Source organism: Heteronotia binoei, chromosome 18 (genome assembly GCF_032191835.1).
Source record: "Heteronotia binoei isolate CCM8104 ecotype False Entrance Well chromosome 18, APGP_CSIRO_Hbin_v1, whole genome shotgun sequence".
NCBI classification, from domain to species: Eukaryota; Metazoa; Chordata; class Lepidosauria; order Squamata; family Gekkonidae; genus Heteronotia; species Heteronotia binoei.
In genome coordinates, this window is record NC_083240.1 from 24,073,568 (window position 1) to 24,094,077 (window position 20,510).

Consider the following 20,510-nt stretch of genomic DNA (forward strand, 5'->3'; position numbering starts at 1 on the left):
CTTTGAATATTAGGCCACACACCCCTGATGTAGCCAATCCTCCTGTAGCTTACAGTAGGCCCTGTAAGCTCTTGGAGGATCGGCTACATCAGGGGTGTGTGGCAGAGAAGTCCATCAACAGTTAGTAGCCATGGGTGAGTGAAGGAAATATCCATATTTAGAGGTAGTAAACCTCTGAAATCTAGAGCTGGGAGGAAACATCAAGGGGAGGCCTTAGTTTCTGTGTTATTTGTTGGTCCTCCAGGGAAAATGTTTAAACATAAGAACATAAGAGAAGCCATGTTGGATCAGGCCAACGGCCCATCAAGTCCAACACTCTGTGTCACACAGTGGCAAAAAATGTTATATACACACATACACTGTGGCTAATAGCCACTGATGGACCTGTGCTCCATATTTTTATCTAAACCCCTCAGAATGGTGGACTAGATGGACCACTGTCTGACCCATAGGAGCTCTTCTTAAGTTCTCTCAATAAAACAGCAAAACTCAGCTTACAAAAAATCCTGCCGACTTTTGCCAAATGTCAGGTTAGCTTCAGAATCTAGAGAATGATCCGAACACACAAATCAATTATCAGCATCATCCCAAGGTACAGAGTTCCCTAACAAGAAGGGTTCAGGGTCCCCTGTTAACTGACAACAAGGTCACTTTGGGCTACTAATCCTGTTGGTTGAGACCTCACCTCAATTAGGCCTCAAGGATGATATCATCGAAGAGAGAGGCAGGAGGTGAAGTTTGCCAGCAGCACTGTGCCCTGGAGATAAAAGCAGGGAAATCTTGGCCAATGGAACAGTGGCACTTAGAATGCTCTGTGACATCACTGGAAACAGAAGACAACCTGACCAAGTAGTACTAAGTCACCTCCTTGAACACTGGGCAACATTCAGATGAGGTGGATACAGGAATGTGTGATGGGTCCCAGAAAAAAGAGAGAATTTTTCTCAGAACATCCCCAAAGAGCAAGCTGTAGAGACTGCAGGGAGCCAAAAGCACCAATGCTCCAGACCCCTAAACTAGACCATCAGGGTAGTGAGTTTGTCCGGCACTGTTTTCTTGGCTGTGCTGAGATCCTGAGTCCAGTCCAGTGTGGAGGAGTCACATTAATGGAAGATCAAGAAAGACAATAACTGTTGTGAGACTGTCAACTGTGGCCCTGAAGGGGAAACTTGAACCCTTGCTTATTGAACACAATATTTTCTGATTATGTACAAACATGTGTATTGTTTTCTTTGGTATTAAATAATACATTAACAACGTTCTTTTTTTAAAAAAGCCATTTTACTTGGAATGGCTGAAGGGACTCTGCTTACAGGCAGGAAGGGGTGCATTAGGAGAATGCAGGGGGTGGCGATTTCTTGCGATTTCAGTCTATTATTTTACTATGAACAAACTCTTCTGCAGATCCGTTTAGTGGGAAAATATTAAAGTATTCCTTGTCCTGTGCTATAGACTCGTCCACTTCACAATAATAATAAAAGACATCTAGTATGCAAAATATAAAACATAAGCCCTCTTTTCTAAACACTAAACCCAGTCCCTTGGCTAAGCAATCAGCCTACAGGCTAGTCCACGTATGAACATCCTGATTCCACCTCCAAGAGAAGCTCAGACATGGCAGAACATCAGGGATGTCCAGCACCCCTCAGGAAGAAGGTGGCTTTGATGTCAAGATGGTGAACAAAAAAGAGAGGAGGCCTAGCAAAAAGCACTCAAGTCTGAAGTCCAACAAAAAAGTGCTCTGGGACTGAAGAACAAGGAAGAGGCTGGTGAGGGTCCCACTTGCCAGACGTGAGAAGGTCCAGGGTCTCAAGCAGGCTTCTTGGTAGCTGTAGGTTTGAGATGCAGCTGCTGGCAAGCTGGAAGTCACTTTCCTGATGTTTACTGTGGCCCAGATGGAATTCTGGATTTTTTGAGGCTCATTCACAGAATGTAGCTCTATCCATGTGCTTTACAGGCATTTCATTCTTTGGTTTATCAGAGGTGCAGTCAAAGTTTCAAATGAGGGGTGACTGATGCCACACTCTGAGGGAAGGGGGAGCAGGAGGAGGAGTTTGTCCATTCTGTGAAGAATGAATTCTTGCTTTTTGCCATGTCAGGACCTGGATAAAGACTGGTTGTTTCTCTGGGATGCATTCTGCACTCAGGCTCCTCCACATGATCATCAACAAGGAAGGAGCACATCATGTAGCCAGTGGACAAGTGTGCCCTCCAGACACAGAGGTCTGTTGCAACCTGGGTCTGAGATCTGTGAGGACCTGTGAAAAGGCTGGCACATGTGGAATTCACAGCTGGGCAGCGGAAGTACTGATCAAGTCCTGGGGGAGACTCTCTCGGGCTTGCTGCATCCGTCGCCGAGCCCGCTGGAATGCCTCTGCAACCAAGCAAATTTTTGCAGGGGTCAAGCAAGAGATTCAGCCTGAGTCACTCCCCACCCTCCCGCAAGACTTAGGGTATGGGAAAACACTCCAACTTGGAAACAACCCTCCACTTAGGGCTCTACACGTCCTGCATTTAGTAACCAGACTCCTATAAGTATCAAAGATTCAAACTGAATAAGCGATCTGAATACATTTGTATCTAATTTCCAAATTGTTTGGGCTTCTGCTAGCCAAGGTAGAAAGGAACAAAGGAGACAAGGAGCACCAAACCCTTGCTACTTCTTTGACCTCTGAAAATCTCACTCAGCCCCTCCTAAGCACCCCCGCCCCAGGTCTTTTTTCAGTATGACCCCAAGCTTCCCTCTGCCAACACAAATGACTACATCTCAAAGAGAAAATAAGTGTGTATCAAATATATACCAATAATATGAAATATATAAAATATATCAATATAAAGTCTTCCTCTTTATATACAGTTCTCTTCAAATGTTTTTTCCACATCTAACAGCATTTAAAGATACAATTGCTTTAACCAGAAGAACAAAAGAGTAGGGGTCGAAAACCAGATAAAAGGGAGTGGTCTTATGGTCACATGTTGCCTAACTTTTTATTTTAAAAAAGCTTAACGTTCAAACATATGCACACTTAGGTGGGAGGTATAAATGGTTCATAACGATATCCACGATTATCGACGTGACATTTTTCACACGGCTCTTCTTCCACAGAGCTCAGGATGGCATGCCTTGTTCTCTTCTTTCCATTTGGCCCTCATAACAACCCTGTGAGGTAGGTTTGGCTGAGATGAAGGTCACACAGTTGAGCTTCATGGCTCAGCAGGTTCTGAACATCAGTCTCCTTGCCAGTCCAATAGTAACTACTGGGCATTAGGACTTTTTGGGCAGAGAAACTGGAGGGTGTCTTTTGTGCAAAGCATCCCTTAGCAGCAAACATCTCACCTAGGACACCATAGAGGGAGCCCTGCTGGCTGAAGCCGCCTAGCCGGTCCAGGACACTTTGCATGCGCTTCTTCATAGAGCTGGACTCCAGGAAAGCCCTACCAAGAGAGAAATCCCAGGTCAGAGTTTAAAGCTGGAACTTCAATGCTTTCCACAATACAAGACCGATTCACGGACAGGAAAATACTAGCCATGAAATGAAGACTCTGTGTGCAGAGGCGGTGTACCAGATGATGAAGACAAACAGAGTCTCATGCCCGGTATGTGGAGCTTTTGTTAGGGAAACAAATGCTGGACCAGACAAATTTTCGGTCTGATTCAGCACAACCCTTCTTATGATCTGACACCTTAGGTTGCCAATGGATGGGCTTGCAATGGGATAAGCACTGTGGAACTCCGTGCACCTTCCTTCTGTATAGCACACACATGCTGATTCATGTATGAGATCTTCAGCCATCACGTCTACCCAACAGGAGTGGGGGCTGAGGGCTATGTAGAGGAGGACCGAGGCATCTAAAGCATTCTATGGTGGGAAACACCAGTGTCTCTTTGCCAGGTGCTTCTTATCTTGTCTTCTGGGAACTGAGTTGAATAAGGGGAGGGGCATGGCTCAGTGGCAGAGCACCTGCTTTGCTGGAGATCCCAAGTCTGATCCCTGGCAGGATCACCCATTACAGGATCTCAGGTCAAAACTGTTGCAATCCCACAATGGCTGCTGGAATAAGGAGTCCAGCCTGGCAACTGCTTAGCAAAGCTCCACAGGCACCAATCCTCCTGCTGGTCACATCCCTTCCCTCATAGCATCTCCAGCTCAGTACTGGGATGCAGGGGTGGGGGGCAGGGGTCTGACAGCAGCTCCGTGACATCTAAAGATGCTGCCCCTCACTTCCTTAGGGAAGCCACAGCTACTCTAGTAGATTCCTCATTACTGCAGTTTGGCAGGGGTATGTTGCTCTGCAAATGCACTGTAGACCTGTGTGACTTCATAAACAAACAAAAAGAACTTACAAAGAGTGCCTTATTAATCTAACATTTATACTAACAATAGGTCAGAAGAAGTTCTAAAACCGGAATCTCAAATGATATAATCCTGCATCCCTCCAGGCACAACTACAGATTTTCACATACTGGTTGTTCTTTCACTTAAGGGATTTTGCCTGGCATCAACGAGAAGAAGGCTATGCCATCCAGTTGCAGCCAAGGCAAGCAGGTTTTCAAGGCAAGAGACAAACAGAGGTGGTTTGCCATTGCCTGCCTCTGCCTAGCAACCCTGGACTTCTTTGGTGGTCTCCCATTCCAACTACTAACCAGGGCTGGCCCTGTTAAACTCCCAAGCCATGACAAACTTGGACCAAACTGGGGTAATGAGGAACCAACTAGAGTAGCTGTGGTTTCCCTAAGGAAGTGAGGGGCACCATCTTTAGACATCATCATGGAGGTGTTGTCAGACCATTTTGTTCACTAGGATTTGGCATGGGCTGCAGGCACCTTCTAGGGGGGATGTTTATTGTACTTAGTATGTTTTAAAAATTGGAACAGTAAGCTGACTTAGTCACAAGGGAAACATGGAACACAAAATAAACCAAGCTCGCTCTTGAAAGTCAAGTAAATGTAACTGACGTTCAGACATTCCCCCCACCCAAATCTCCTTGAACGTGAACCCAGAGAAGACGTGGGCTCCCCTGTCACCCCACCTGAGAGTGGCCTGACTTCTTCCCTCTCTGGCTGAGGTCATCACTTACTTGGACTGCTGCAGGCAGTTCAGCCTGAAAATGACGCTGCCTGTTGTCTCTGTGCGGAAGCCAAATCGGCTCAGACGGTCACCCTGCTGGAAGAGCAGCATTACAGCAACCCTCAGAACATTCCCTCTCCTGCCCACTCTTCCCCTACAGCTTGCCCAAGTTCTTCCTGGGACATCCTGCAAGCCAAACCTCCGAGTATATATATGGGGCAGAGGGAGAGAAAGAAGAAGAACTGCAGATTTATACCCTACCCTTCTCTCTGAATCAGAGACTCAGAGCAGGAGTTGTCCTTGAAAGGGCTCTCACAGCAGCTGCCCTTTCAAGGACAACTCTTGCAAGAGCTATGGCTGACCCAAGGCCATTCCAGCAGCTGCAAGTGGAGGAGTGGGGAATCCAACCCGGTTCTCCCAGATAAGAGTCCATGCACTTAACCACTACACCAAACTGGCTCTCCTAGAGACCCCCATCACTCCACATTTGCATTGACTCACCTGGAAGGTGCTGGGCACCCTGGTGTAGGTCAAGTCTTCAAGTTCTGGAGATCCCCCAATGAAAAACCTCCGCAGTTCTGAGACAGTGCCCAGTTCCACTGGACGCCACGTGGAAACAGTCAAGGTATGAACCCCTAAGCCACAGATACAGAAGAGACCACCGAGTTCAGCTGCCTGTCTGACACAGCCAAGACCAGATGCTGCTTAGCACCCCATCCTCATCCCTGCACCTATCTGCTGCCCAATAGGGCACAAAAAGCATCACTAGAAGATGCCTGAGGAACAAACAAGAACAGGCAACTTATGCAATGGAGCCAATTCACATGCTGTGACCAAAGGAAAGCCAAAGACGTTCAGGTTGACAAACTGAAGACTCCAATTTGTTTATATATGCTGCCCTTCTTTCAAGGAGTTCAGAGGATAGTACACTCTCATTTTTGCCTCTCAAAAACCCTGGGAGGTAGATCAGGAAGGGTGAAAGTGCTACCCCAAAGGGCTTTGGAGCTGAACAGGAAAGGCACTGTGAGTTTTCCACAGCCCAGGCTCAATTCTCTCAGTGCTGGAAGTAGGAGTGGCCACCAGAGCTTTTTAAAAAAACTTTTTACTAGCCCTGTTCCTGTGCCCAGAACCTCAGTCAGTAAACTTTGTCCCTCATGTGAGCAAAAGTGTCCTGGCTAAGCTTCCACCATCAGACAGGAGTACAGCCAGCGAAAGAAAAAAGGAGGTGGCAACATTTCAGACTGGTGAGTTATCCCAGGAGACTCTGCTGGATGCAATTCTGCAAGTGCTAACTTCTGTCCCCAGCTGCAGGATTCTCTGGGGGCTTGCAGAGCCATGGGAATAGAACCGGTGAGAATCAACATGGCGTAGACAGCAGTGCCCGGCTGGACTGGGGAAGGCTGGGTTCAAATTGTGGCTCAGCCATGAAGCTCACAGGCTGACTTGGGGCCTGTCCCACTTGCTCACTCAACCTATTTCATAGGGTCGTTGCAAGGAGCAAGGGAGAGAACTGTGTATACAGCTCAGAGCTCCTTGCATAAAGGATGGGATAAAAATAGAATGAATGTGTGTGGGGTGGGGATGCGGGTGGGGGTGGGGGATGGAAATAGCCTCACAAATCATAGCAGAAAGAGGACCTGTCAAAATCTGCTTTAAAAGGTATCTACCATAACTCTATCCATCTCTGTCTTGACCCCAAGAGAGCGTTTTTAATCTCAAACATGTTGCAGCATATAAAGCGGAGGCAATGCAAGTTGAGGGACCCAATCCCAGGCTGTGAATGTGCCACAGAGGCACAGCCCAGCTTTTTACCTGGTGTTGCTGGCAGCATCACAAACCCGTAGCCTTCGATGCGATACCTCTGCCAGAAATCCAAGGAGAGGACCTCGAAGTAGAGCACAGGCCACTGGGGGAGAGAGCCTGCCAGAAAGAGGAAGGCATGGGAATCAGGGCCTTTTATCACGCAGGACACCCCTTTGATGAAAACAGATTCATGGAGCGTGATGCTGGGATGTGGCCCTCCATCACACTGGCCTGAAGATTTTTGGTGATGGAGGTGAAAACCCTAAATGACAGCCTCCTCTCCTCTGGAAATTCTCTTGCGTTCTCCTCACTGGAATAAACGAGAGCTGTGCATGACCACCTCCTGCTCATTCAATGGGACCGTGTAGGGCGTCCCAAGGGACTGGACCCTGTGCCTCAGAGCCATCCATCTCTCATGCTGATGTCCACAGTCTGTTGCCTGACTCAGCTGCCTCATCCCCCCACCGCAGCCCCCCTCATCTGTGCACACAGTAGGGTGCAATCGCCGATCACTCACCTTCCAACTCATCCTCTTGGGTAAAGAACACCTCCAGAGTGAAAGGGAAGCAGAAAAAGGCCACCCTGTCCTGAGAGTGAAAGAGCCAAAGTCAGCTTCCAAACAGGGCAGGGAGAAGCAGAGTGACCTGGTGTCTGCCCTGGTATTGGGAGCAGGAGCCTTCTCCCAATTCCAGGGAGAGCCGGTTTGGTGAGGTGGTTGAGTGTGCGGGCTCTTGTCTGGGAGGGCCGGGTTTGATTCCCCACTCCTCCACTTGCACCTGCTAGCATGGCCTTGGGCCAGCCATAGCTCTGGCAGAGGTTGTCCTTGAAAGGGCAGCCTCTGTGAGAGCCCTCTCCAGCCCCACCCACCTCACAGGGTGTCTGTTGTTGGGGAGGAAGGTAAAGGAGATTGTGAGCCGCTCTGAGACCCTTCGGAGTGGAGGGCGGGATATAAATCCAATATCTTCTTCTTCTTCTTCTGCCTTGCGAATGAGGAGCTCCAGCACTGAGCCGCAGCCCTGCCCCAACTGATAACAGTGAGGTCCACCAGCAGATACTTACCATGGCATCTAAAGGCAACCCTCTACTTTATTTCCCCAAAAAAATCCTTCCTTGGCTGATCTGTTCATAATTATTGTTAATTGTTTTCAACGCATTTGGTCTTTTCCTCCAGTTGCTTATTTCTGTGCTCAACCATTGGTTGTAAGCTGCTTTGAACTTGCAGAGGTAAGTATTTATATTTTAATCATATTTATTTCATTGGTAGACTAGTGAAATAAAGCTGCTCTAAGATTTGAAGTGGAACGGACTTCTCCCAACCACTGGCCACAACCACCTCGACTGCAATAAGATTACTATTGTCTCTAAGTAGGTTCATTTAACTTCCCTTTTTAGACACAATGAAAGATCTTCAGCGACTTCATATCCTGTAATTTTGTTCAATACAGAATAAAACCACCGTGCAAATCCTTTTTCACCACCACTGCACTGGTAACTATCAATCGTAATCAAGATTTACAAATAATTTTCAATGTGTATGGTGTTAAGTGCCATCAACACTGTATTTTTTTTAAAAAACCTTTCAGTCATATTGGTGGCCATTAAATAACTGGAAATATTATTCCAGGTCCGTTTCAAGCATCTGGTGGGACTAAGAACTGTAAATATTTGTTCCAGTTCCCATGGAAAATGTAGGTGGAAGACAGGAGACTCAGAACAGATGTATGTGCCCCTTACCTTGCCCACAACCTTGGTGGCACAGGTCTGTGTCACTCCAGACAGCTGTTGGGATGGAGGGCATGACCAGCCTACAAGAGAGGAGCAAAAGAGTTAGCTTTGCAAGGAAAAGGAACAGGAAGTAGGAGTTGATGCTGAGCTAGAACAGGGAGGATCCCTATAGCCCCTCTAGCTGTATGCTGAGTGGTTGGCACTGTCAGGAAGCTCTAAATGGGAGCCAATACAGGCAGCCCACTCCCACTGAACAAAGTATTTCATTCTCTAATGATATGGAGCCTCTGACAATCAGAAGGGTGAGTAGTGCCATGTTGGTCAATAAAAAGTAAATGGCATATTAACCTCATCCCCAGACCACATCCCAGTTGATGTGCACCAACAGATAGACAATGGAAGCAGCTGCAGAAGCTGGGTGAATTGTGGAAGTGTGTTATATGTAGCATTTGTAACATCAACTCCAACTGGGGTGATCATATTGGCATTGCTCCCAGGCAGCCTCCACCCCAAGGCCAGATCTTGGAGAGGATGTGACACCAGGTAAACAGTGCCTCCAAACACAAAGCCAGAACCCAGAAACAAGTAGAAGGAAGCATTTGCACAGGTCACCTAAGCTAAGAACAGCTCTGCTGGCACAAGTAGGCATGATTTACCGCTGCGATTTGACAAGGTGGCTTCAGCAGCAACACAACAGCACACCACAAAGTACCCCAAAGATCCCCTGAACATTTGCTGAGGAACATCTCTTTGTGGTATGCAGCATGCCACTTTCACCTGGCCTCCCCAGAACTCCAGTTTTTGTTTACTCACGGCTGGGCAGCTCCAGGAAAAAGTGGACGTAGAGATTGTCGTACTCGTAGCCCTGGGCTGAAACTGAGAGAAAGAGGCGGGCAATAGATTGCATCCACTCTAGCCTCCCCTGGCAGGAAGTGCAGAGACCTAGCTCTTAACCAAAGCCCACCCCTACTCACTCCCACCAGGTCAGACCACCACTGAGCATGCTGAAAAGTTAACTGCATGTGCCCCTCTTTGGAAAAAGAGCTCAGAATCACTTGTGGGCAATAGTTTTCTCTCAGCCTAGATGCTGCGGCCTTCACATATACACACTCAAGCAGTCACAATGAGCCCCATTTAAAGGGGGATAAGGTCAGACCAGGAGCAAAAGAAGGCCAATTTAAGAGAGTGCCCCCTAGGGAGAGCTACAAGGGACAGGAGATGGAATGGAGGAGCCCATGCCTTAAGCTCCTACACTTGCTCTAGTCAGAGCGTCCCGCATTTCTGGCCTCAAGCTTCCTCCACTCTCAGTCCAATCCACAGGAGCAGCCCACCAACACACTTGGTCCAGTTGAGAGAGCACTTTAACATCCCTGGGACTTCTCTAACAGTGTGCGTGTGGGGAGAGAAGCAGGAAGGAGGCAGCAGGATAGAACTTCAAAGAGCCTCTTACCAATTTCACCGTTAATGAAGAGTCGCAGAGACCCAGGAAGAGTCTGTAAGAGTGGACAGAGAGACGTCAGAGATGGCTCCCCCAGAACAGAAAGACCTTTTCTTGTAAAGGCATGCCCCGGACACTTCTCATGTGCAAAGGGCAGCCCTCACCTACCGTCAGAATCTTTCCATAAAGTGGTACACGCATCCCCTGCTTGTGACCTGCATGGAAGACTCATCCACGGGGTCTGGATGCTTGGATTTGCCATCCCTTAATTTTGGTTGTGCAGCATATTTTGAGGTTTAACCTTTTGAGCTCTGGTGCCATCCCACTGTTCATTTATAATTTACCACATTCTGATAGAAAAACAGTCCTTCCTCACACCGTACAGCCCCTTCTTGCCTGCTCTTGTTCTCTGAACAAATGGCATAGATTCCATTGATTTGCGCAACACAGAGGCATCTCGTTCTCAAGATGGCTTTCCACAGTGACACACGCACAGCACCAAATTCAGCTGGCCAATGTGATGCTCTCCACTGGGAACCGAACCAGCTTTTGGGCCTGGCAGCAGTGGCAGGGGGTGCCAGCTAATGACCTCTGCCCTCATCCAGGAAACAGCTAGCTCCTGTACATACAAACGCACACAAGTTACATACCATCTCAAAGTCAGAGCCAACGAGTCCTTGGAGATACTCCTTGTGTCGACTGTACAACTAGAGAAAAAAGAGCAAAGTAAGGAGTAGCTCCAGAAAGCATCTGAAGACACAGAAATCCAAACATCTCAGATGTCCCCTCCATTCACACACTTTTTCTCTGGGACAGCTACAAGAGCAGCCAGATATCTGCAGAGCAAAATGATTATTCTGGGACACTCTCTTTCTGGCTAGATTTTGGGCAGATCATAGGGTTGGTCATCAGATCAGGGGTGGTGAGGACATATATGGCTAGTGAAAAAGGAAGTGGAGGGTGGCTGCCTCTTGAGGAAGTGCTCATTGGTAACTCCAGAGGCAAAAACGTGGTTCCACAGCACAGGAACAATCATGCTGCCTGAAGCTCCATCTTCACCAAAGTTTTGATGCGTCTCTGACACCTGACAAGGCAGCCTGACCCTGTCTTCTCCTTCACAATACCTAGGTTGCAACGGCAGCTTACTTGCACCCTGAACTCCATCTACACACTCACAAGCAATGGAAGGTGACCCTTACGTCCTTGAAGACGCGCTGCTCTCGCTCCTCTTCCTCCCGCTGCACTACAGCTGAGGCATTCTCCAGAGTGTACTTCCACAGCTCCCGCTTTTCACCTTCCAGCTCAATCCTTCACAGTCCAAATGCCAAATGTAAGCATCTGAGAACGATGAGGCAAAAGGGCCAGGAGTAGCCTCCTCCCTCTCCTCTTTGGAGGAGGGCAGCAACTGGGCTCTTTAGCACCTGCAAACTGTCTCGATCCCCACCCATCCCAAAGACTAACTGGATTGGGATTCAGGGCTCCCTCTACTCACCGGTAAGCCCCTTTTGCGCCTGTGAAATCTGGCTTGATTGTGATGACTCCATTGCTGTCCACCCTGATTGTGCAAAGGACGTGCTCGCAGTCGCCGCAGCTGAGTCTGTGGGAATATCGGTATGAACGTGGGCCTGGTCTCCCAAAAGGTCCAAGGAGCAGCACAGGGCACTCTGTGGAGTGTGACCCACAGGGATCCTTTCTTATGAAACTTGGGACCCAAACCCAGGGCCTCTGGTGGCAAAGACACCTCAGCCAGCAAAGGCTGTCCCAGGAAGTAGGAGAGTCTTCTCATCTTCCCAGTCTGGGGAGATCTCTCAGGTCCTCCTTGGCTGGAAACCTTTCTGGGATACATCCTGGTCACCTGATTAATAGACTATGACGATGAGTTTTGATCATTTTCTCAGCTTATGTCTCGATATGATTTGTCAACCTCTCCTGAATGGCAGGATTTACAACTGCAACATCTGTTGGTATCTAGATATGGCCCTGAAGCACTAAGTTTAGAATTGCCTTTACTCTTGGAAGCGCCCATTGAATCAATGCAGAAAATGAAACCTACAGTATTTGTATATATATATTTGATGTTGATGAACAAATATGATATCCAGAGTCTCAGGAATGAATGGGAGAAGGAGCTAGATCACCCTGTTTTTGATAAAGCATTGGGATATGGCCTCTAAACTTCATACTTGCTGTTTCCACGGATCTCAAGCTGTCACTCAGCAAATATATATATAAAAGCAAATATATATATTTGCTCACTCAGCAAATATATATATATAAAAGCAAATATATATATAAAAGAACCATAGAGTTGGAAGAGACCTCCAGGGTCATCGAGTCCAACCCCCTGCAGAATGCAGGAACTTCACAGATACCTCCTCCCCACACACATCCCAGTGACCCCTTTTTCTTGCCCAGAAGATGACAAAAAACATCCAGGATCCCTGGCCAAACTGGCCTGGAGTAAAATTGCCTCCTGATCCCAAAGTGGCAATCAGTATTTCTCCGGCCTTATAAGAAAGGGCCACGAGAATTAAGCACTTCTTCCTGCAATCCCTCTCATGCTCTGCCTAAGTTCACAGAATCAGAACTGCTGCTAGATGGCCATCCAGCCTTTGAATACCTCTAAAGAAGGACAACCCACCGCCTCCCAAGGAAGCCTGTTCCACTGTCAAGAAATTCTTTCATATGTTTAGCCAAAAGCTGTTTTGATTTAAATTCAACCTGTTGGTTCTGGTCCAACCTTCTGGGGCAACAGAAAGCAGCTCTGCACCATCCTCTATGACAACCCTTCAAATTCGTGGGTGATGATATCACCTCTCAGTCATCTCCTCTTCAGGCTAAACATACTGAGCTCTTTCAACCTTTCCTCTTGAACTTGGTCTAATTATGTTTATTAGACATGACAGTGCTATTTTAGTAAGGACTAGGTAAAACCATCAGGACAGGACAGACTTGCTTCACCCACCTGGCTCCGGCTTCCCTCCTCCCTTGACAGGTCCTTGTGCAAGGGACAGATTCCCCAAATGCTGGATTGAGCTCACACCTACAAAACCACAGGAGCTACCAAGTTTCAGAAACAGAAGCCAAATTATTGTACTGGTCAAGCTCAGTGGTCAGTTTTTGATCTACACTGATGGGAACAGTGGACTTTGACCAACCTCCAAACGTGGAAGGGAGAGCAGGGCACATGAACATGCAAAAGAGAGCTTCTATCTAGCAGCAGGTTTTTTGGAGCACCAACTTACTTGTCCTGGGGTCCCAGGTCTGCCATTATGTACATGGTCTGCACGGGGGTGTTGATAACATGGTTGTTCTTGATGAACTCTTCTGAGGGCTCCCAGGTGATAATGCGGGATTTGAAAGCGCTGCCTTCCCTGCAGGGGAGCATTGATTACAATTCAGCAGGAAGTGCAAGTTGTTAGATGGTGGGTGGGTGGGTGGGTGGGTGGGTGGGTGGGTGGATGGATGGATAGATAGATAGATAGATAGATAGATAGATAGATAGATAGATAGATAGATAGATAGATAGATAGATAGATAGATAGATAGATAGATAGATAGATAGATAGATAGATAGATAGATAGATAGATAGATAGATAGATAGATAGATGGATGGATGGATGGATGGATAGATACCCCCCATGGTGAACCCAAAACCAAAGGAGTCATAAATTGACAAAAGCATTCTTAACCATTCTGCTCACATTGGCTTGCGCTCCTGCCTTCTTCTTCTCACGTTGGCCATCCTCTCTGCCAAGTACGAAGGTGCTTCCTGGGCAGATGTGGTCATCTGCTTGCAGTGCTGAAACATAGGGAGATGGGATGTTAGTTTACCTGCACGTGTGCAGGTAAAACAGACCCCATGCTGATCTCTAAACTGTCCTCCACAGTGAGACCTCCAGGAGATCCTCCAGCCATCAATAAGCTCCTGGGGAAATGATGAAGTTACCATGGCCATGTGTGTGTGTGCTTTCCTTGCCTCATCCTACCCAACCTGCAATATTCACCCGAGCCTCTTTCGAGTATGTTCCCCCAAACTCAGCCATTGCCTTTCCAATAGCTTTAACCTTTCTTGCTCCATCTGGAAAATGGGAATAGTGGCCCAATACATGCCCCTGCTACATACATGTCAGATATTAAAATGTGTTCACAGCATTCAGCCTTAGAGAAGTCAGTTTTCAATTAGTTCCCTGTCCCACTGCTCCTCACCTGCCTGAAGTGGGCAGTTCCTTACCATCCTCCCCCCACCCAGATTCAGCAAAGGCAGTCAGTGGAGTTCCCCTCAGGCACCTCCTCCATGTTGGTGAAGCGGTCATGATCTGTGTATGTGAAGATCCGGCAGTTCTTCCGTCCCCCAGACCTCTCCAGCTTCAGGATGTCCTGGTGGTACTGCCGGTCCAGTGGGCTCTGGCAAGCAGACTCATTCTGGTATAGATCCACCTCAAACTGAACACAGGACAGAACACCCTGGATGTAGCAAAGAATGCTGAGAGCAGAGCTGGAATAATCCTAAACTTCAACAAGGGCCAGACTGATCAAAGATAAATGGAAGAGACTGAGCTAAAATTACATAACAGAAAAACAACAGCTCAGAGAGGAGGCTGTTTTCAGCAAGCAGCTTCCTTTCCAGTAAATTTTAGCTGTGTAATTTAAACCACGCTTGAAAGGGGAGGGATGTTAAATCACTTTTTGATCTCTGCGCATTCATGTTTTCTCCTGAAGGATGTGGAATTGCAAAGCATCCAAATGGAGAAAGGTGGAGAGGTGCCTGGTTACACAGGGTGGAGAGAACAAGCGTCAAATGGGGCATGCAGCTCATGACATCTGCAGTTGGCAACTATCGGCAAAGTGCACCAGGAAATCTCCAGTTTGGTATGGATGGGGCTGGAAAACTCTCCACAGTCCCTTGCGCCAAGGGAAATGGCAAAGGGAACCAGGAACATCAGGAAGAACAGAGAGGCAGAACAGGATTTATAAAGAGACCATACCACAAGCTCAGGGATCAGAAATTCCCTGTTCAGTGGAATGGTGCTATGACCCAGAACTAAGTAGTGGCAGCCTCAATTGATAACTGAAGAGAACAACGACCCCTCTAGTACTGGGACTATGGATCTATAGTAGGAAGTGATTCCTTCCTAGGAAGGATCAGTCATCATTCAGCTTGGGTGTTTTAATACCCGCCAGTTCCAAAATAAAGGCAGCCCTGCTAGATAGGGATGGATGGATCAGCCTATTGTTTTCCATCACAGAAGTGCTTGCAGAATGAAGCTTACATATGGGAACTTAGCCTGCATATGATAACATGCCCTAATTGTGCAGGAATGGTGCTGTGCAGAGGCCAGTGTGGAAGAGTGGCTCGTGTGCTGAATTTGGGTGGAGACTGAGGTTCAAGTGATCATTACAACGGGAAACTCATAGGCTAGTTACTCAGTCTGATCTATATCACAGGATTATCTTGAGGATAATTGGAAAAAAGATTCCTGAGGTGCTCTGGAAAGCACTTATTCATGAGGAAGGCATTGCTGTCAACTCACCTGGCTAAAGAGTTTCTCTTGCCAGCCAATCACGGCCTCCTCTTCTTCCTCATTCGGACGGTACCCACCTGGAATACATGCAGACAGGCAACATTTCCCACAGATCTATATGCAACAGTCTCATCAGCCCATCAACCTTCCAGACCACTGTCCTTCCTCAGCTTGTCTGTAATTATATGAAGAGGTGGAGAAGGAAGGGAATCAAAGGCAAGCCCCAAGGATGAAGGAACCAGGCAGGATCTCATGCCCCTGGTGGCATCTTCCCATGACTTCTTAACAAGACCCCCTTGATAGCTGGAGCACCTTGGTCCTAGTTAACTTCTGGCCACAGGAGATTCAGACACTGGGCAAGACCACCCATTCTTGATGCTAAACCCCAATGAGCACAGCAAGAGCCTGTTTGTGAATATACAGGAAGAGAGAGCAACTAATTGTGCTGGGACCCAGTAATGGGTACCGCTTCTCTGTCCTCAACTGAACAGTAACAAAGACATAGATGGGGTAATTGTTTTTGTAGCAATGGGGAAGCTTTTCTCCCCCTTTTCTTTTCTACTGGCTGGCACATGGACCTTTTTTAAAATTTTAAAATTTAGGAAATGAGATTGGCCAGAACAACTTTTTGGCACCTTATTTATTTCATGCACAGAACTGCAAAAAGTGCAAAACTGCGTCAAAAACCTCCCCCTACCCGTGCCATACAATGATCAGGGTTCAGCTGAATGCTATCCAAGCAGCACTCTCCCCGTGCTACTCTGGCTATACTGCCAGTAAATGGCTGGCTTGGCTGAACTGCCTTCCTCAAGAGATGCCTCAAGATGCTTGCCATGTTTCCATGCTGCACTGGGCGAGCTTTGCCTGCACCCATCTGGCTGGCTATCACCTTGGCCAAATACCTCTTTAGCAAAAGTAGCTGCTGACCAGAGATATTTTGTGGCCTGCTTTGACCTCTCAAGGATACAGAACTTTTAGACTGCCCAGATATTTCTGGACTGCCTGTAGGTAGATGCCCTTTGACAGGCTTGCCCTTGAATTAAGCAGTGCCTATCCATTAGCTAACTTTGTGGAGGGAAAGGCAGAGATATTGGTTCCAAGCAGAACCAGTCCGGAGAACCCTGCATCCATCAGGATCTCCTGAAGTACTACAAGGTGAGGTCTTTCCATTGCTGCAGTGCTGATCACTCTGGATGGTATCATTTTAAAGAAGTAAACTAAGGAAGCAGCCAAGAACTCACTTGCTGTGTTGTGAGAGCCAAGAGTGGCCAAGCTGATGAGCTGCTGGCCTGGCTGGCAGGAAGGCTGGTGAAGCTGCTGCAGCAGGAGGCTGGTGGAAGTCACCCGCTGGAGGCAAACCCTGTAGGAGAGAAACAAAGAAAGTAGAACTGCTGGAATAGCTAGATCAGGAGTGTCAGATATATGGTCCGCAGGATAGAACTAGCCCTTCAGGGCTCTTATCTGGCCTGTGAGCAACTGGTCATTACCTTTACTGCCAGATGACAGATGCTGTGAGAGCCAGTTTGGTGTGGTGGTTAAGTGCGCGGACTCTTAACTGGGAGAACCTGGTTTGATTCCCCACTCCTCCACTTGAACCTGCTGGAATGGCCTTGGTTCAGCCATAGCTTTCACAAGAGTTGTCCTCTCAGCCCCACCTACCTTACAGGGTATCTGTTGTGTGTATGGGGGAAGGTAAAGGAGACTGTGACCGCTCTGAGATTCAGAGTATAGGGCGGGATATAAATCCAATATCTTCAATTATGTCCCTGTATATTGTCCTGGTGCTAATGAATAATGGGCGTTGGACGCGGGAGGGTGGGTATCAGGGAGATACTTTAAGGAAATACTGGAAGAATGTTAATGTTTCAGGCACATTTGTATTTTGATTAAATATAATATCATTAATTGGGTTTGTCTGTGTCCTTTATAAAGTCTGTATCTCCTGTACCTGGCATTACATTTTATGGCACACGTTGCTTGGCCACTGCTTAAAAACTGCCAGTGAGGCAGTGCGGAGAGCAATGGGCCTCCCTAGGTAGCCAATTCTACTGTTGAACAAACTGTAAAAAAGTTTTTGCTAATACTGTTCTTGAAAAAAACGAATCCATCAGTTAGTTTAACTAAGCGTAAGCCGGAGACCTTTATGAGAGTTTGGTTCTAAGTTGAAGATATACATCAGTCAGGTTCACACACTACAAAGCAATCTAACTGTCATTTGATTTGTATGTATCGATCATAGTTATTTGCCCCCTTGAAGGAACCTATGCAGGTTCACGTAAATTTCTCCAACAGGCAAACAGTGACACTCTGAGGCTACTGTTTCAGGTTGGAAAACAGCACAGGGGCAGGATGACTCCCTTTCTCCTCACAGCAGCTCCAATTCAAATTGCCTGCCACCCCCAATGAATCTCTGGGAGGGATGCACATGAACACATGTTGACCCTAGCACATTGCTCATAAATCAAAGTGAACACACATATAATCTGTGTAGAATGTACCTTTTTTTTTCTTTACACATTAACTGAGTAATCATCATGTTATGTTCAGTGCATGAACAGCTTAATGTCACTTCAACTCCACATTTATCCAGATGCTGGTCCCCAGTTTTGGTTGCAAAGTGAATGCACATTGGCTCAGTCTTACACATAATACACACACATGCAAGATGTACCTACATTCATTGTACGACACACACAGAGCTACTACATACAACACACATCGAGCATTTCTACATTCTACAGCCGCTGAGGCATATTTTCAACTGTTGATCACCTCTCCTTCGGTTAATAACGTTTCATTAACCTGAAGAATGAGCAGATCCTTGGCTAGGGACTGAACTCTTCAGTGATGTAGAATAGTGTGTACTGGGGGAGCCTTAGTGTGAAAATCAGGATCTTTCCAGACTGCTCTTTGTTTTTGCTTGCAAAATTTAGAAAGACAAGTAGAATTCGTGGAGATTTTTTTTTTTTAAAGGAAGCAGCTTCTTTGTTACCGTAATGCAAATCTAGGGATTTCCCCCGTGCTTGTTTCTTCCTCCCCGCAAAACTCCTCGAGATAGTTCTATTGCAGTGAAATCAAAGAAATGAAATGACATTGAACTGAACGAATAAGTAATGACAATAAATTGAACAAATAAGTAAGCAGCCACGAACTGAATGATAAAAAGGGGGAGAGGGGAGAGAAGGAGCTGATGGCGTCGAGAGAAACATGAGAAAACACCGATGGGTCAGGAAATGCTCTGACCTGATCCGGAGGTTGCAGATGGGATCCCGAGAACGATAGACCGCCCCACCCGTGTCTTCATTCCAGCCGGGGTGCGCCATTGTGTAGTTGGGGAGAGCCTACGACGAGCGCGGCGTCTGAGATAGGCCACGTTTCCATGGACACGAGAGATGGCGCTCTGTCTCGTGACCCATAAGCCTCGCCTCTTTGCCTTCAAGGCGGCCGAACGAAAAGAGGGGCTTCCCTGGTGCAGCCGGCGGAGGGGTTGAGGGCGTGTGAACGTATGCAGACCGTCCCCCTGGGCAAAGTTTTTTCCCATGCTCAGTTGCAGCCACGGATGAATACGTGCAGATAGATCCAAGTAGAGCAGCCTTGTTGGTCGGAAGCAGTAGAACAAATGTGGAGTCCAGGAGAACCGGGACAAATTTGGAGTCCAGTGGCACCTGGACAAACAAAAGTTTATTCAAAGTGTGAGGGTTTGTGTGTGTGAGGGTTTGTGATTCATTGGAATAAGACATATTTGTCTTATTGCATATACCAACCCATCCTATGGCAAACTATATGCACTTGGCTACTGCTTTGTTCTATTGCTTCAGACTAACACAGCTGCCTACTGGGATCTATCTACATTGGAATGGAGGTTCACTGTTCATATATACAGACAGATACCTCTACTACACAGGTAACAGCATATTAGCTTATGGCTTATTGAAGATATTTTGACATATGTCAGGACTAAACAGCAATAATAAGCTAAGCTTATAGGTCACAATATGTTTGGGTGTGGTTGTGTGAGTGTGTCTGTGTGTGAATTGTTAATTTCCGTTTCTATGTAACTGAAGAAGTGTACCTACACACTTCCTTTAATAAACTTTTTTTTGGTCATAAAGGTGCCACTGGACCCAAAATTTAATATGTACAGAGTTCCTGCATCGACAGCTGCAGCAGCTGTTGGCTTGTCAGTGAACAAGGGGAAAGCCCCTGGGCCTGTACAGTTCCTCCTGCCTCCTCTGCCTTTAGGTTTTAGGCATCCCCGGATGGGAACCAGACCTCTCCATCAGGCATAGAGGTATCCCAAATGTGCAATTCCACACCCTCTCCATATGAGCTTGCTTCTACTTGTCTTTCATCTCTTTCATGATTGTGGTCCAAATTGGAACATCCAAAAGACACCAGCTGCTAATGAAGCAATCAGCCCTGCTTTTATGAACTTAGGAAGCTGCTTTATACTAAATCAGTTCATCAAGATCGCTATTGTCTACTTAAGAGTGGTAGCAGACCTCCAGGTTTTTAAGCAGAGCTCTTTCACACCATCTTCTGTCCAATCTTTTTAAACTGGAGATGACAGAGATTAGAACCTGGGATCTTCTGCATACAAAGCAACTCCTGTTCATTTCCAGAACTGTGCAGAAGTCCAGAGTGGATTGCATCCCATGAATTTGAGCTGTAATTTGAGGGGTCCCCAACATGGTACCTACCAACCCCCTTTCTTGCAGTCACAGTCACCAAGTGTTTTTAGGAAGTGGGCATGGCAAGGTGAGTCTTGCCCAGCAAGGCTTCTGATTTGCTGCCAAGACTTCAGCTGCCACCACAGAACAAGGATTTTAGCTATGTGGCTAAAGGTAAGCTGTGGTAGCCATTATGTGGTCGTGCCCATCAGTGTTTCAGAATTCCAAAGGTGCCTGCAGGCTCAAAAAGGCTGAGGAGGACCCCTTGGTCTACCAGCA

General features: G+C 47.1%; 1 protein-coding gene across 5 annotated transcripts; it reads right to left on the reverse strand.

Moving 5' to 3' along the window:
• Positions 1–1,262: 1,262 nt before the first annotated feature.
• MKS1 (MKS transition zone complex subunit 1) lies at positions 1,263–18,957 on the reverse strand. Of its 5 annotated transcripts, none has more exons than XM_060259413.1 (18): positions 18,805–18,957; positions 16,803–16,921; positions 15,571–15,638; positions 14,327–14,482; positions 13,741–13,838; positions 13,281–13,409; positions 11,528–11,632; positions 11,235–11,343; positions 10,686–10,742; positions 10,048–10,090; positions 9,411–9,473; positions 8,607–8,677; positions 7,390–7,459; positions 6,882–6,989; positions 5,571–5,704; positions 5,080–5,162; positions 3,338–3,435; positions 1,263–2,374 (listed from the first exon to the last, which is right to left on the reverse strand). In XM_060259413.1, exons 1-18 carry the CDS (start codon positions 18,882–18,884, stop codon positions 2,286–2,288), a joined length of 1,680 nt encoding a protein of 559 aa, XP_060115396.1. In that variant the 5' UTR covers positions 18,885–18,957; the 3' UTR covers positions 1,263–2,285. The 5 variants fall into 5 exon arrangements, with proteins under 5 accessions (XP_060115396.1, XP_060115395.1, XP_060115394.1 ...); XM_060259412.1 differs by having other exon boundaries at positions 5,080–5,165; positions 18,805–18,951; XM_060259411.1 differs by having other exon boundaries at positions 14,327–14,503; positions 18,805–18,951.
• Positions 18,958–20,510: the final 1,553 nt, after the last annotated feature.